This window comes from Pavona decussata, unplaced genomic scaffold, assembly GCF_977016875.1.
Source record: "Pavona decussata unplaced genomic scaffold, jaPavDecu1.1 SCAFFOLD_433, whole genome shotgun sequence".
Classification (NCBI taxonomy): domain Eukaryota; kingdom Metazoa; phylum Cnidaria; class Anthozoa; order Scleractinia; family Agariciidae; genus Pavona; species Pavona decussata.
This window is the reverse complement of record NW_028145790.1, coordinates 364,743-379,111: the sequence shown is the minus strand read 5'-3', so window position 1 is coordinate 379,111 and position 14,369 is coordinate 364,743. Positions and strand designations below refer to the sequence as shown.

General features: G+C 38.7%; 1 protein-coding gene and 1 long non-coding RNA gene across 2 annotated transcripts; one reads left to right on the top strand and one right to left on the bottom strand.

Annotated features, from left to right (window-relative positions):
• Positions 1-4,170: 4,170 nt before the first annotated feature.
• On the top strand, positions 4,171-4,668 carry LOC146450680 (uncharacterized). The gene is made up of 2 exons (XR_014860251.1): positions 4,171-4,251; positions 4,302-4,668. It is a non-coding gene; the product is annotated as an uncharacterized LOC146450680 (long non-coding RNA).
• Positions 4,669-7,323: 2,655 nt separating this feature from the next.
• On the bottom strand, positions 7,324-13,403 carry LOC146450679 (THAP domain-containing protein 1 B-like). The gene is made up of 3 exons (XM_085100105.1): positions 13,070-13,403; positions 11,024-11,164; positions 7,324-8,644 (listed from the first exon to the last, which is right to left on the bottom strand). Exons 1-3 carry the CDS (start codon positions 13,274-13,276, stop codon positions 8,210-8,212), a joined length of 783 nt encoding a protein of 260 aa, XP_084956231.1. The 5' UTR covers positions 13,277-13,403; the 3' UTR covers positions 7,324-8,209.
• Positions 13,404-14,369: the final 966 nt, after the last annotated feature.

Sequence of the window (14,369 nt, the reverse complement as noted above, 5' to 3'; positions counted from 1 at the left end):
AACACTTTGTAGAAGCATAGTGGAGAGGAGGTAAGCTTGTAAATACTTAGGTTATCTAGACAAAAGATGTCAACGAATGAAAGAATGCTTTAAGTGATACAAATTATTAACAAATTAACCCAAATTCCAAGGTAAGGTTAATTGAATTGGATAGAAAGTGTTGTTAAGTTTTTCTTTAAAGTTTTTTTTTCAAGAGCTTTTGATAGCAGCTTGCCGAGATTTTGTTAATTATTTAATTTGCTTACGCGCACATTTACGAAGATAAACCTAGTCGCCCAATTGAATACTATGCCGTGAAATTAATTCAACCAATTTTGTGTTCTTGTTTCGAAAAGATATATAGTTCTTGCCATCGTGTTGTAAAGCTTATAAATTGTTAGGAAATGCTCACAACGAAGCCAACGAATTAGACGCCACTGTCTGTACAAAAAAAAATGAAAATGCTGTTTTATATTTAGGTACGTAAAAATGAATTTGTAAGAAATTGCTTATAATTTTAAAAAATAATATTTACATAAACTATTTGGTGAAAACAAATTTTCGCATACTTGTGTTATCATTCCGCGAAGAGATTTATTTTTCGTTCAAAAATAGCCGATATTCTTATTTATCGTATGGATGAAAAGCCTTCTATTTGTTGAGTTATCTTTCACTGAAACTATAAGAAAAGTTAAATTTATCAAGGTTATTGTGTATTTAATAAGATGAAATAAGTATAAAAATAACAATCATGTAGATAGATAAAAAAACTTCATTTGTGAAATGTGTTAAACAGTTTTTATACTATTTTAAATGAGGATTTATTATCAAAAAGTTTGCATCATCTAGCCCTATTTAGGCAGTTTTTACGGCTCAATTACGAGGTTTCAGGCATCAACTCGCTTGCAAAAATTTGATGTGTTAAGCTCTTAGCTTAGAGCATTTTTGCTATGAAATAGAACCAAAATGGACAACAACAAAAAAAATGGAAGACTTCATTGCGTTATAGCAATGCCATAAGCCTGAAACCGATGCAATTGACATGCATTACTTCAAGATTGGCTGGGGTACAAATATAATAGGAATTTAGTTATGTAAAACATGCAGTCCCAAATACGAATGCAATATCTGCAAGTTTATAGTGCGTTGAAATTTAATGGCAGCATATTAGGTATAATGAAGTAGGGTAAAACTGAGAAGCACATGTTTGGCTTCACGTTAAGGTTCGTGAATTCTCATCACCCCCTACTTTTCCCTAAAAGAAAAAAGAGGAATAAGAAAGGAAAATATAAGGAGAAAAGTAACGTGATACGATTCAGATACAGCGCTTTCCAATTAACAAAGTAGAATGGGACAGGTTGACAAATTTCACGAGTTTGACTGGCTGGACTAGATTTTAGCTAGCTAGTTTGACTAGCTTGACTAGATTTTAGCTAGCTAGTTTGACTAGTTTGATTCTCATAACTAGTTGACTAGCTTGATCATATCAGTGTAATTAGCCTGACTAGTTTAACTTGCTGATTAGTTTGACAAGCTTGATTACCGTTTCTAGTTTGACTAGCTGACCAGCTTAATCAGTAGCTTCAGGTCCGGTGGTTGACTAGCATGATTATCGTAACTAGTTTGACTAGCTTGACAAGCTCTAACTGCGGGACGAAGGGTTAGTATAACGCACGAAATGGCGATTAGTGTCTCTACGCCGGTAGACACACATATTTTAGCTAGTGTGTAATTGCGGTCATTTAATAGCCAAGAGGCCGTAGTTGTAGGAACGATAGAATCTTCGAGATAACTAAAAGAAAAACTAAGTGAATGGTTGTTGTGTTATTACAAATTAGTAGCAGTCTCTGTTTTCGCCATATTACTGGGACATTACCAAATATTAGACATTATCTGAGTTATTTGTGCACCGACACTATAGTACATATTTTGCATTTTTTACTCCCTTCATTTCGTAAACAGGATCAAGGAATATCTCATTAGAGTGTGGTAAAGAGACAATGGTATTATATTACTGATAAGAAAGAAACTATGTAATTATCAGCAGGTATGCTCATCACAGAATATTTACAGTTTTCATAAATTGTATTGGTTCCCTGAGGTAAATGACGCCGGTAATGTACCGTTTCAAGAGAAATTAATGGAAAAACGCAGGGGCCAATTGAAAAAAAAGCGTTTTCATTTGTAGCTAATAATCTGGACTCTTGTTACCACACGCTCGTGCGCAAAAGAAACATTGTTAGAAGTCTTTAACCCTTTCATTCCCAGGAGTGATTAATATTTAATTTCTCGTCATGTTATCAATACATTGTCAACCAGACAGGTGATGAGAATAAAGAAAATCATCAACTAGGTGACATTGTTTGATGTAACACCAAATTCTGTGAACTAACTTCATAAGGAAATGTGTGGCAGTCAGTCAGGAGAATTAACACTAGGCCCAGTTGTCCGAAAGGCGATTAACGCTAATCCCCGATTCAAAGTTAACCGAGGTTTGTATCTCGCTCGTTAAAAATGTTTTTAAAAGCTGATTTTTAACCAAAGGTAAAGAAAAGTCTAAGTCAAAACAGTAGGGCGAAAATCTTTTGCAAAATACTTATTGGTTAGTAATTAAACTCGGATCAAACTTCACGTTAAACCAGGATTAGCTTAATCGGGCTTTGAACAACTGGGCCCTGGTTATTAGAGTGAAAGGGTTAACTATGATTATTGAACTCGTTGTTGAATTCTTCATTGAGTTTCTTTTTATGTGCGCATGTCACATCAAAGGTCACGGTTGTTAACTACAAATGTAAAAATTTTATTAAATTGAACCAAGGGTTTATTCTTAATTTAGAGTGCAGCATTGTGAAATTATCGCAAATAAAAATTATGAATTCACGTAAAGGCGGCGCAAATTTCACCAAGCAAGGCTATGTTTCTATTCCAAAGAGATTTGATATAATAACACAGTGTAGCTTGTGCGAACCTGGTCATATCTGAAATACATGTAGTTTTGCATGTTACACACTTGAAACTCTATACTTAAAGTTTATTCTGCCATCAAAGCGCTTATGAAAATTTTAATGTATGAAAATGTAGATGTTACAACACAAATTTGTCATTAATTCTTAAGTTCTTTATTAGAAGGCCACCCTCGAAAATCCCCGAAGGCCCTTTTCGTGCGAAATGGCCCTCTAAAATTAGGCCCCCAATGGGGGACCCGCTTGGCCCTTCGAACGCTAGTCTATAGAAAAACCTTGAAAATGTACTTTTTTCTCTTGCCGGTCTCATTTGCGTGGAGCAAATTTCCCTCTGTCGTTGAGTATACGATGAAACAATTAATTATTAATTATGTCTTGGTTGTTATTTTCATTGTGCGTCAAGATCATCAAATGATATTTAGAATTCGTATAAGTATTTAGTATTTAACTTTGTTGAAGATTGAATCCGGTCAACAGGACATTTATCCTTCTAATGAGAAAATTGCATGAAAAAGGCGAATTTATCGCCAGTAGTTGTATATAACCCAGCATTTGCTAATTTGTGATAAGGAAAGTTCTAGTGTAGATACAGATATTTAGCTATTGAATAGCACTTTTGGAGTATTTAAGATTCGTAGAAATATGCCATTTCTAAGAATGAAGAGTAAACGTTTCTTATGACAATATTTAGTTAAAATCTTCGCTTGCTATTTGATAAATCCAGAAATTGATAAATAAGATCTTCATATCGCTAAGTAAACAAAGTTTAGAATGACATATATATTCTATATTATTTAATATTTCTAGCCCACTTTTTCTAATGAAAGAAATATGTACGCAAGAAAAAAAAGGTTTAGTTTGTAGTATTGGGTAGTTTTCCTGTGGAAAACGGTTTAGTTAATGAATTTGCTTGTACCGATATATAGAAACTACATATATAACTTTTTGCTTTATGTTAACTTAAATGGAAAGTGTAATTTGATTTATTAAAAAAAATATGATTTATTCAAGATAAGATATGTTAAAATGTCTCAGTTTAACAAAGAAATAAATTCAATAAATATTTTTGAGTTCACTGTTTCACCTTGATGTTGATCAGTGTGGGGTGACTTTCTAGTGAGATAGAGTTGTCGTGTATGGTTTTGTTAGAATTTATGTGATTATCTCTGTACAAAACGAAATGTAATATATCAAACACGAGACATAGGGCCAGTTATTTAAACAGAGTCTAAGGCCTAGGGCAAACGTCGAATCTAAGTCGCGTCGAATTTATTAAAAATAGGTTCGACAAAGAGTCGACTTAATTCCAGTGTGGTAGCAAACGTCGAACCTGCGTAGACCCTAATTCACAAGTTGCAGTTCGTGAAACACGGGAATAAGCACGTGTCCACGTGCTATTTGGGACCTTACGAAAACACCACGGCGACGGCGACGACAACGTCACAACACAAAAGGCTTAATGAGCAAAGACAATCGCTCTGCACGTGCGTTTTACATTTTGGTACATTTCTTTGTGGTCCTCTGCAAAACAACAATGTGAAATGACCAAATTCAAGGTTTTGTGGAGAACGTGAACCCACGGGAGTGAATTTTTCATTTTCTTTCTTAACTTGAACGGTACTCCTACCAATTTGGTTCCTGGGTAGTTTGTCGTTTGTGTACAAGTTGAATGAGTTAAAATAATCGTGAAGTAGCACAAATGAAATAAAGTTAAACTGTCAAATGACGTTTTCGTTTGCGTCACCGTCTTGCATTCGTAAGGTCCCTATTCACTCGATGCGCGGCTAGTTATTGTTAGGACTTGCTAGCGAAATGCCGAAATATAGTGCTCGTCGGGCTTTTCTTTGGCAATTAATTGCGAAAAATAGAAAGAGAAGACTCAAACACTAAGCATTTATTGCAAATAGGCAATTCGCATTTCAATCATTTATATTTGGTGTTCATGAAACACGAAAAACACATTTCCACCACGCTGTGCGATGTCAGCAATGACTTTCGATAGCTCGCCGTTTCTGGTCGCGAAAAATTGTCTGTACAGCGCATGCTCGTCAGGGGGGGAATTAGCGTTTGGCAGATGGGGGAGTCGGTATTTTTGTGACGTTTGCACAGTCCATCACATTTGAATCGATTATTTTGTAATTTGCATGACTTATGAATTGAGTTCAGCGCGTGTTTAGAACGGCGTTTGCTGTAACGCCGAACCACTGTCGCATTATCCGACTTGGCAAGTCGAACTTATGATGGAGTCGAACCAATTAATTTGAGTCGAACTTAATTGCGGCAAACGTCGCACCATTCATGCGCCTATTTCAAAATTAATAGGTTCGACGAATTAAGTTCGACTAAGATTCGACGTTTGCCCCAGGCCTAACTTAGGCCGCAGCTTAAGACAATCATCAGTGGGCCTCCAAATCTGTATATAAGTGGTTTATTTAAGTAGCTAAATAGTTTTCGTGTCTAGGATGCAAGCCTTCTTGTTACCGTCTGCAGTAGACAATGTTTAGATATGATTGTTGGCAAAATAGGCCTTATCACGGTTTTCGACGCCATTTTGACGAGTAGGCAAACAGGCTCGAAATAACAGTGTTTGTATGGAAATCCGATGTCAAATAATTTTCATAAAACATCGCTTCTGAAAAATTCATGAATTGGAAACTTTTGGCACCAGGAAAAGGATTTTAGGAAAAAATTTGGAGGGATGTAGCTGTGCCAGAAAGCGTCCAGTCGTGTTTTGAACTTTCCATACATTTCCCTGTATTTTTTTTCCCGCGAGCTATTTTTACAGCAGTTCACGGCTGGTTCGTTATACAGACAAATGTATGGGAAGTTCAAAACACGACTGGACGCTTTCTGGTACAGCTACATCCCTCCAATTTTTTTTTTCTTGAAATCCTTTTCCTAGTGCCAAAAGTTTCCAATTCATGAATTTTTCAGAAGAGATGTTTTATGAAAATTATTTGACATCGGATTTCCATACAAACACTGTTATTTCGATCCTGTTTGCCTACTCGTCAAAATGGCGTCGAAAACCGTGATAAGGCCTATGTTCACACTTGGTTCCCAAGTACGCTGCCCGAGCACGATTCCCGCTGGTTATTAATGTGAACGCAGCCTTTTGTCAAGTATCCACGCCAGAATTCGTGCCCGAGTAGGTTCCCTGTATGCACTAGCCTCTTCCAGGCGTTCAGTTTGTTGGGGCGCAGCGCGAAAAAACGGCGCGCGAAAAACAAAGAAAAAGCGCTTTCGCTTCCCCTCGCGGGAACGTCAGTTGACAACGGCGCGCGCATCAAGAATGCCCATATATGGTCAAAATAGACTCGCATCCAGACTATTCCGCGCGCTCTCGCGTCCTCAAATGACGTTCCCGTTCTGTTGCTAAATCAGCCTATTTTTCGCGCGTTTTTTTGCGCTGCGCCCCAACGAACTGAATGCCTGAAAGAGGCTATGTGTGCACGCGTTTCTATTTTTGTGCCCGGTTCCCAGGCACTAGTACTCGGGCACCAAGTGTGAACATAGACTATGGCCCCGTTCAGACTTGGAGTCCTAGTCCAGTACTCGAGCACGGTCACTTGTCCGGAAGAGAGATTTGGTGCCCAGGCACGGGCACTACCTCAACGGGTAGTACTCGGGCAATGATCCTTAATTTGGGTTGTCACGCAACGCATGCGTGACGATACGAAAACCGACTGCCTAGAAGCCAAGTAGAACATAAGTTCCCCTTTATCTCGAATACCGGCTACCTAAAATTAAGGTCCGCTATGTCAAACTGTATCCCGTTTCCCTTGATTTTGTTTATTGTTTCTCGAACATTTACTGCGGGTTATCTCGAATCCCCTGCTATATATCACGAATAAAATGTAACCGTTCCCTACGAAGTGCGATCACGAGATTGAGCACGACCGAGTACGACTTCCAAATTTCAAACTAGTCATGTCCCCAGAACTCTCACTCCTTCTTGTTTTTGGTTTGTTTGTTTTATGTTTGTTTTTGTTTTTTACCAGCAGATAGGGAGACCCTAAAAACAAGATTCGTGAGATAAGTGATTAATCGAAAGCATGCGAACTAGATTTGGAACTTTGCACATCATTTTTGGAACAACATTACCTTTGCCAACAAGGAAACTCTTGTAAACCAAATAGCTAACCAAAAATAAAACTCCCTGACTTTTAACTGACTTTGGGTTTAAGATTAAAATTAAGAATTTCCGACGTAATGCAAAATTCCCTGACTTTGAACAACAAAAGACGACAACAACATTAACAACAACTTTATTTGATATACTTATATCTTTTACAGGAATACACAGCCCTCATATAGCAGAGCTAATCGAGGCGGGCTGTGTATTCCTGGCATTTCCCTGACCGTTATAACAGGCTATAGCTTCATTTAGAAACCTTTATTCCTAACAATTAAATCGTAAAACAGTAACAGCATTCATTCACACAATAAAGTAAGATAAAAAGCTTCATAACACAAAAGAAGTCGATCTTAGAATCGATTCTATAGCTGATATAAAACTAGAAACACTTGGCATTAAAAGTTCCCGGCTTACCAGATAGAGATCGCTACCTGTCGTGAAGTACTGGTTTCAAAGATTGAACAATGCCGGAGATTTTAAAATTAACAAACACTTTCACTAATTTCCAATCGAGTCCTGTTGCGCTTTTTACTTTTTTGTATTTTCTCAGTAATAGCAGCGCAATGCTTTGTTGTTATCGCTCATTGCACGACACACAGTGTTTCTAGCTTTTAAGTTTGTGGATGAAATTTGTTGATATGATCCTTGAAAACAAGCCCTTGAACAGTACAATGCGAGTCCATGGAAAGTGTGATTATTCAAATGAAACATAATTATTGAGCAGTATCTATATTAACTTTAGGGAGCTTAAGCAACAAAGGCGACGACAACGCCGTAAACGGGAAATAGGTTTAATGAGCAAAAACAATCGCTGTGAACGTGCGTTTTAAATTTTGGTCAATGTCTCCGTCGTCCTCGGTAAAACACGTGAAATAACAAAATCCGAGGTTTTGTGGAGGACGTGAACACGCGACGGTTAATTTTTCATTCTCTTTCTTAATTTGAACGTCACTCCTAGTCTCCTACCAATTTAGTCCCGGCTAGTTCGCCGTTTCTGTAGAAGATGAACGAGTGGAAATAATCGCGAAGAAGCACAAATAAACTAAAGTTATATATTTTTTTCTATTGGCGTTTTCGTTGGCCTCTCCGTCATCGTTGCTTCAGTTCTCTAATGTCCATATTGCACCGTTCAGCGTTGTACCATCCTCATAGTAAAAATTCTGCCATTGGCGAATCTTCTGATAGTTTTATAAGTTTTCCTTGACTTGGCCGCTCTTGTCATGGGAACACTTAACGTTTCTACTTGGCAAGCGACTGAAACATGCCTCTTTTTACAGTAAGCATGCTCTTGCTCGATAACTTGGGGATCTGGAAGAAAATCTTTCTCACTCCACTGGGTCCCAGTGGAAACAAGCTTGGGTGTGTTTGTCTGACAAGGCGTTTCTGTTGTGGGATTGTGGTCCGTTTGGCAGGCGGTTTCTGATATCTTCCCGAAGCCAGGTAAGAGCGACTGAATGCTAAATTTATCGTCTACTTCTTCGTCGCCTTCTAGCTTTGGCTCTTGGACGAGGTGCGGCGGGATGAGTTTCATGTCATAGTAAGGTCCAAGTAATTCTTTCAAAATCTGGAAAAAGGAAGTATGATTCAATAGACCAGTTTCAATCACTTCTCTGTCAAGTTTTCCCAACCTTAAGAAAAAACTGCTAGAGTTTTTAGTAAAATAATTACTGAATTGGCAATTTGCACACTTACAGCACTATCTATGTAAGCATATTGTTACATACGAGGTGGCCTCAACTGTAAGCTTGGTGGTTTCTAGAGGTCACCTCGCCATACATTAAGCTATGGCCGGATTAATTGTCACTATATTGGGAAAAAGGCAAATAAAAGTCAATGTCAATAATACAGAGCGGTCCCAATTGAGTGTCTTAAAACCAGAACCAAAGTAATCTTTCTCATAGACTGCAAGCTGTCCCTTTCTGGATAGTCGAGAGGTCGCGCGAAAAAACTGGAGCGAACAAGCGGAGGGGGGCTTAAGGTGGATTTCCACTGTCGCGTAAATTTTACGTGCGTACAGACGTGAATTGAGCTGGCTTTACGTACGTAAATAAAATAAGAAGCGATGTAAGAGAAGCGTGCGTAAACGTAAAAAGTTGAATGCTGTTCAACTTTTTACGTTTACGCGTGCGGCTCATACATCGCTTCTTATTTTATTTACGTACGTAAAGCCAGCTCAATTCACGCCTGTACGCACGTAAAATTTACGCGACAGTGGAAATTGCTTGCAGTCTATCTCTCTGACAAATAACAACAGACGTAAACAGAACGATGAACCAATCAGAATGCTAAGAAATCCATGTAACCGTCGCCAAGCGCGGGAAAACGCATGCGAGCAAGTCACGATTGGTTTTGGTTTTGCTTCTCATTGGTTGAGAAAGTGGCGCGGGATTTACCAACCAATCACAGAGCGTCGAAAAGCAAAACCAACGCAAACGCGAAATTACTTTCGACACTCAAATGAAAACTGCCCTATTAAATTCTAGTTTGGCTACGAGGCTTGGGGGATATACACGCAACAATATGAATTAATTATTCATCTCTGATTTGCTGTTGTTTTATTTACTTAAGCCTCGTAGCCATGGTAGAATTTTACGTAAACAGTGCAGTAAGAAACTTTACATCAAACGGTTGGTACGGTATTTAAAAAGCGGAATTTTCCTTACACGCCTAAGGGCCCGATCACATGGTTAATTTCAGCCCGCTTTGGGGGCGGGGGGGGGGGGGGGGGGGATTATTTTGTGGAGAAAGTTCCACCCCGGGGTGAAAAGTTCCAGCCCGGTTACTCAAACAGGGCTGCAACTTTTAGCCCTAAAACCGGGCTGAAAAAATTCTCAAGTTAATGCAATCATATTTCAGTCCACGCTAAGAAGTTTACTTGGGCATGCGAAATCAACGTGATTTCCCTCAAAACGCTTTCTCTTGATGTCATTTTACCCACGGCACCGTAATTTAAATTGCGCCCGGGCTGAAATTCGTCATATACAGTCGACTCCCGATAACTCGAACCCTCGCTAACTCGAACCAATTTTCTTTTCCTTTCAGGTCATTCTCTATATAATTTTACCCTCGATAACTCGAACTCCCGATAACTCGAACGTTTTTCAATTTCCCCTGAAGGTTCGAGTTATCGGGAGTCGACTGTACATATAATCTCAACCCCCTTGGAACCGGGCCAAAATTTCAGCCTGGTTGAAATTCACCACAAAATCGAGCCCTAAGATCACACACTGTAGTCTTGCTCCACACGCTGAGTTCACACAGTTTAGCAGAGGGAGTAACATTGAACTGATACAGTAAAATGACCTTACAAAGTGATTCTCTTCTAATCAATCAATCAATCAATCAATCAATCAATCAATCAATCAATCAATCAATCAATCAATCAATCAATCAATCAATCAATCAATCAATCAATCAATCAATCAATCAGTCATTCAGTCAGTCAGTCAGTCAGTCAGTCAGTCAATCAACGATTTAACCAACCAACCAACCAACCAACGAACCCCTTTCTTTAGACGTGATTAAAGTTTGAAATAATAAGGAATAATGCAGTTTGAAATGAGGTTCCTTCTACAGATGTAAAAGTTCACTACAGCAGACAACCTTCAGCTTCCATCACCAAGCCTAGAATAAATTTCAAATTTTGTGAAATTTCGTCACGTGACTTATGACAAAGAAAATTACGTGACAAGATGCCCAAGCAGAATGCTGGGAACACGTACATGTATCCTTTAGCTTTCTCCAATGAAATACAAACAATGAAAATGACAGGGATTACTGAATGAATTTTCTTTTTTTAAAAATGTAAATTGTTTCCAGATAGAATATTCACGGAAGCAAAAATAAATTAACCTGGAGTGCAATAATTGCACCTACATGTACTTATTAAGTTAAGTTATCAAGAACATTACAATTTAGATGTGGCCGCAATCAGTACCATTACCTGTTCTTTTTCTTTTTGAATTCTTCGTTGTTCACTGAAAACTCTTCTGTTACTGTCAGCTTTAAAATTGTTATACAAAAACAATGTGGGAACTGCATCCTCTGTCAGTGGAGGCTTGTGCGTCTCTCCTAACAGCTCTGCCTGTTGAATGTGTTCATAAGAGGCACAGTCAAACAAAGAAACAAAAGAATCTACAACAACTTAGTTGTACGGCTGTTAACAGTCCCTTATTTCCTCATGTCATTTTCAAGATCATATGTTTCAATCAAACTTCCACCATCTTGGGGAGAGTGCCACTACCAACGGGGGTGGAAGTGGTAGGAGAGAGGTGAAAAACATGGTCCTCCTTCCTCATGGTATACAACCTGATGAGGGGGCCCTTCCTTAGTTTTGGCACTCTTCCAGGTTGTGCTAGTCATTACATACCTCTTACTAACCGAGTTTTGAGGTCCATACTGTAAGTTACAGACCACGTTTTTCCCATTGGTTTATGGCCCAAGTGCAAAGCACATGTGCCATAAATCAATGGGAAAAAATGACGATCTGTAACTTACAGTATGGACCAAGAAAACGAGGTTAGTAAGATATTTATTACATCTCTGAGGTTAATCAAGTGCATGGGAAAGGAAACTTGTTGAAGTCAAGGATAATTTAGCAGCCCGTACAGTGGAATATGGCACATAAAATTGACCAATCACACCGCAGTACTAACTGAGAGCCCAAGATAGCACAGTTTTATTAAGCATACAATCTGGACAATCATATGGCAAAGTAGGGGACTGTAAAAAGTCTACCCAAAGTAGATACCCTCTAGTGCCCTGGTGGATTGCCACCATGTCATGGTCATGGAGCTTGCGCTTCTCAGTTGACTCCTAGAGCTATGATGGCAGGAGCATTGTCTCCTGGTAGGGCCACCCATACCAGACCTGTAGGTCATGGACTAAGTACTCTCCAATGGCCCTCCAGATTGGAGGTTACAGTTCGCACAGGACTAACAACCCTGTCCTGTAAAACAATTAATGTTACTGAAACCGAAACAGCCTTATGCACCTTCTGGTGTGGAAAGCAATGATGATGATGATGATGAGATGCCTTACAGCACACATTGATTATCTTTTTAGGGAAGGTTTCCGTTACAAAGAGTAACAATTGTTGCACTTATGCACTTCTGTGTGTATTACATGTAAATCTACCCTTGTTTTGAGTGTCAAGTTTATAGTCCTGTTGTTTTATACCAAGGTTGCATGTACATTGTTATCATTTTGTTGTGCTATTAATTTTGTGCCAAAAGATGGGATTGGAGACACTACCTCAAGTTACTTTATAAGAAGTTAAAAATTAAAGTACTGTAGAATTCATGGGTTGCTGTGATAATGACTAAGTAATTATTCAGTGTCTATTTTTCCCTGCCTTTGTGCCTGTGTGATTACATGTATAAGTGTGTTCCATGTAAAAGTGACCATTTGTCAAGTCAGAAAGTCAGCTTTTCTCGCATTTTTGACCTGAGGCCCCTCTCTTATCTAGCTTTAACTAGAACACTTGGAAATTCTCTGTGCCCTGTTAAAAGTTTATTAGGGGAGGGGGGGGGGGGATCTGCTCGTTTCGCTACACGGTTGTTTCACTCCACTGTTAAGTAAGAAAATGTGATTATTTCTCGTTCTTGAAGTGAGTTAGATATACGTGTTTTGCATTGCTGCCATGTTGGTGGACAAAACAAAAGAAAATTTGCTCACATAGTTTCAGGATAGTTTGCATAAAAATGGTAGTTGACTCCCAGAGGAGAAAAATCTTATTGTTCCTGTCCACCAACATGGCCGCAATGACGTCACATGCAAACTATCTGCGTTTCATACTGGTAGCGTCAGGAGTAATTGAGCTAAAATATTAGAGTAAGCTTATATGTCAATTTTAAAATGAAGCGAATCGACTAAACTGCAGAGTAGCCAAACGACTCTGTAGCGAAACAAGCGGTCAAGTCCAAACGTTTTCAGATAGCACAAATATTATAATTACACTGGAAAATGCACTACTAGTCTTAGAGGTTACCTTCAAATCTCTACCAAAACAGCGTGACTCGAAATGATCGGAACAAACGTGGCAATATTGCAGACACTTGGGTATTCTCGGTTTCCGCAGATTCACCAACCACCTCGTCAACAACTCCTCGTTTTCCAAAGGAAGTTTGTAGAAGCAAAGATCTTTTCTTCGATTCGACTGGTTGTTGCAGCCTAACGCTATACAATGGAAAACCATCCTTTTCTGTTACGGAGACGATCGAAAGCTTAAAAGCGAGCACTGCAGATTAAGAAACAGTCTGCTTTGTCGAAGCAACCGGGACAGATCAAAAGCCCGCCATATTTATGCATCCACTTTGCCTGACGTCACTACATTGCTAGTTCCCAGGGTTTTTTGTTATGGCTACTTCGCTTCCGGTAGCGTTCTGTGAAGGCAGGGGGTTGCGTTTACGCTGTACAGTCAACTCTCTCGTAAGCGACCACCCTTGGGGCACGACCAAGTGGTCCCTTACGGGAGGTGGTCGCTTACGGGTAAGATCAACAAAAGAAGCCTAATACTGGATTTATTAATTAATTACATGAAAAATATTACCTTAGCAGCTAAAATTAAGATAAATAGAAACTAATTTATTTGATTTTTTCACATCTATTCATTCTTCTGATTGTATAACATTTTGGAACAGATCACAATTCCCGTTTATCTACAGATCTAATTATAGCCATCTTCTCTGCCTGTAAACTATCAGCAGTCTGGGGTAGTGTCATTAAAAATTGAACTTTTGTCACTTCTGAGATAATTACTTTAGTGACGATCATACGTGATTATGTTGGGTGGTCGCTCACCAGAAATTGAAAACAAAAGAAAGTGTCAATTTTCTGGCCTAAAAAGTGGTCGCGGTCCCTTAAGAAATGTGATTGATGGTCACTTAAGAGAGAGCTCTTGAAACAGTGTTTAACTGAGAAACAAAACGGTTGTTTACGAAGTGGTCGCTTTCTAGGGGTGGTTCGCTTACGAGAAGTGGTCGCTATGAGAGAGTTGACTGTACTTCTTGAGGTTGAAGACCACATTAGACCAGGTTTGGAGAGCTAACTACTGTAATAAATAATAAACATCTCTAAACGCTGACATTTGCATCAAATTCTAGTGTTTTGAATCCTTTTGGGAATAAATTTAAATAAAAAATTAAAGTAAGATAATTATTTTGATAACGCGACCTCGGCCATCTTGTCGAGTTGCTAGCTTTTAATTCACTAAGTGTCAATTTCAGTTCGTTTTCTTCTTTTTTTTATTTTAAACTTAGTTACGACTCTGCAGGGCACCCAACAAAGTT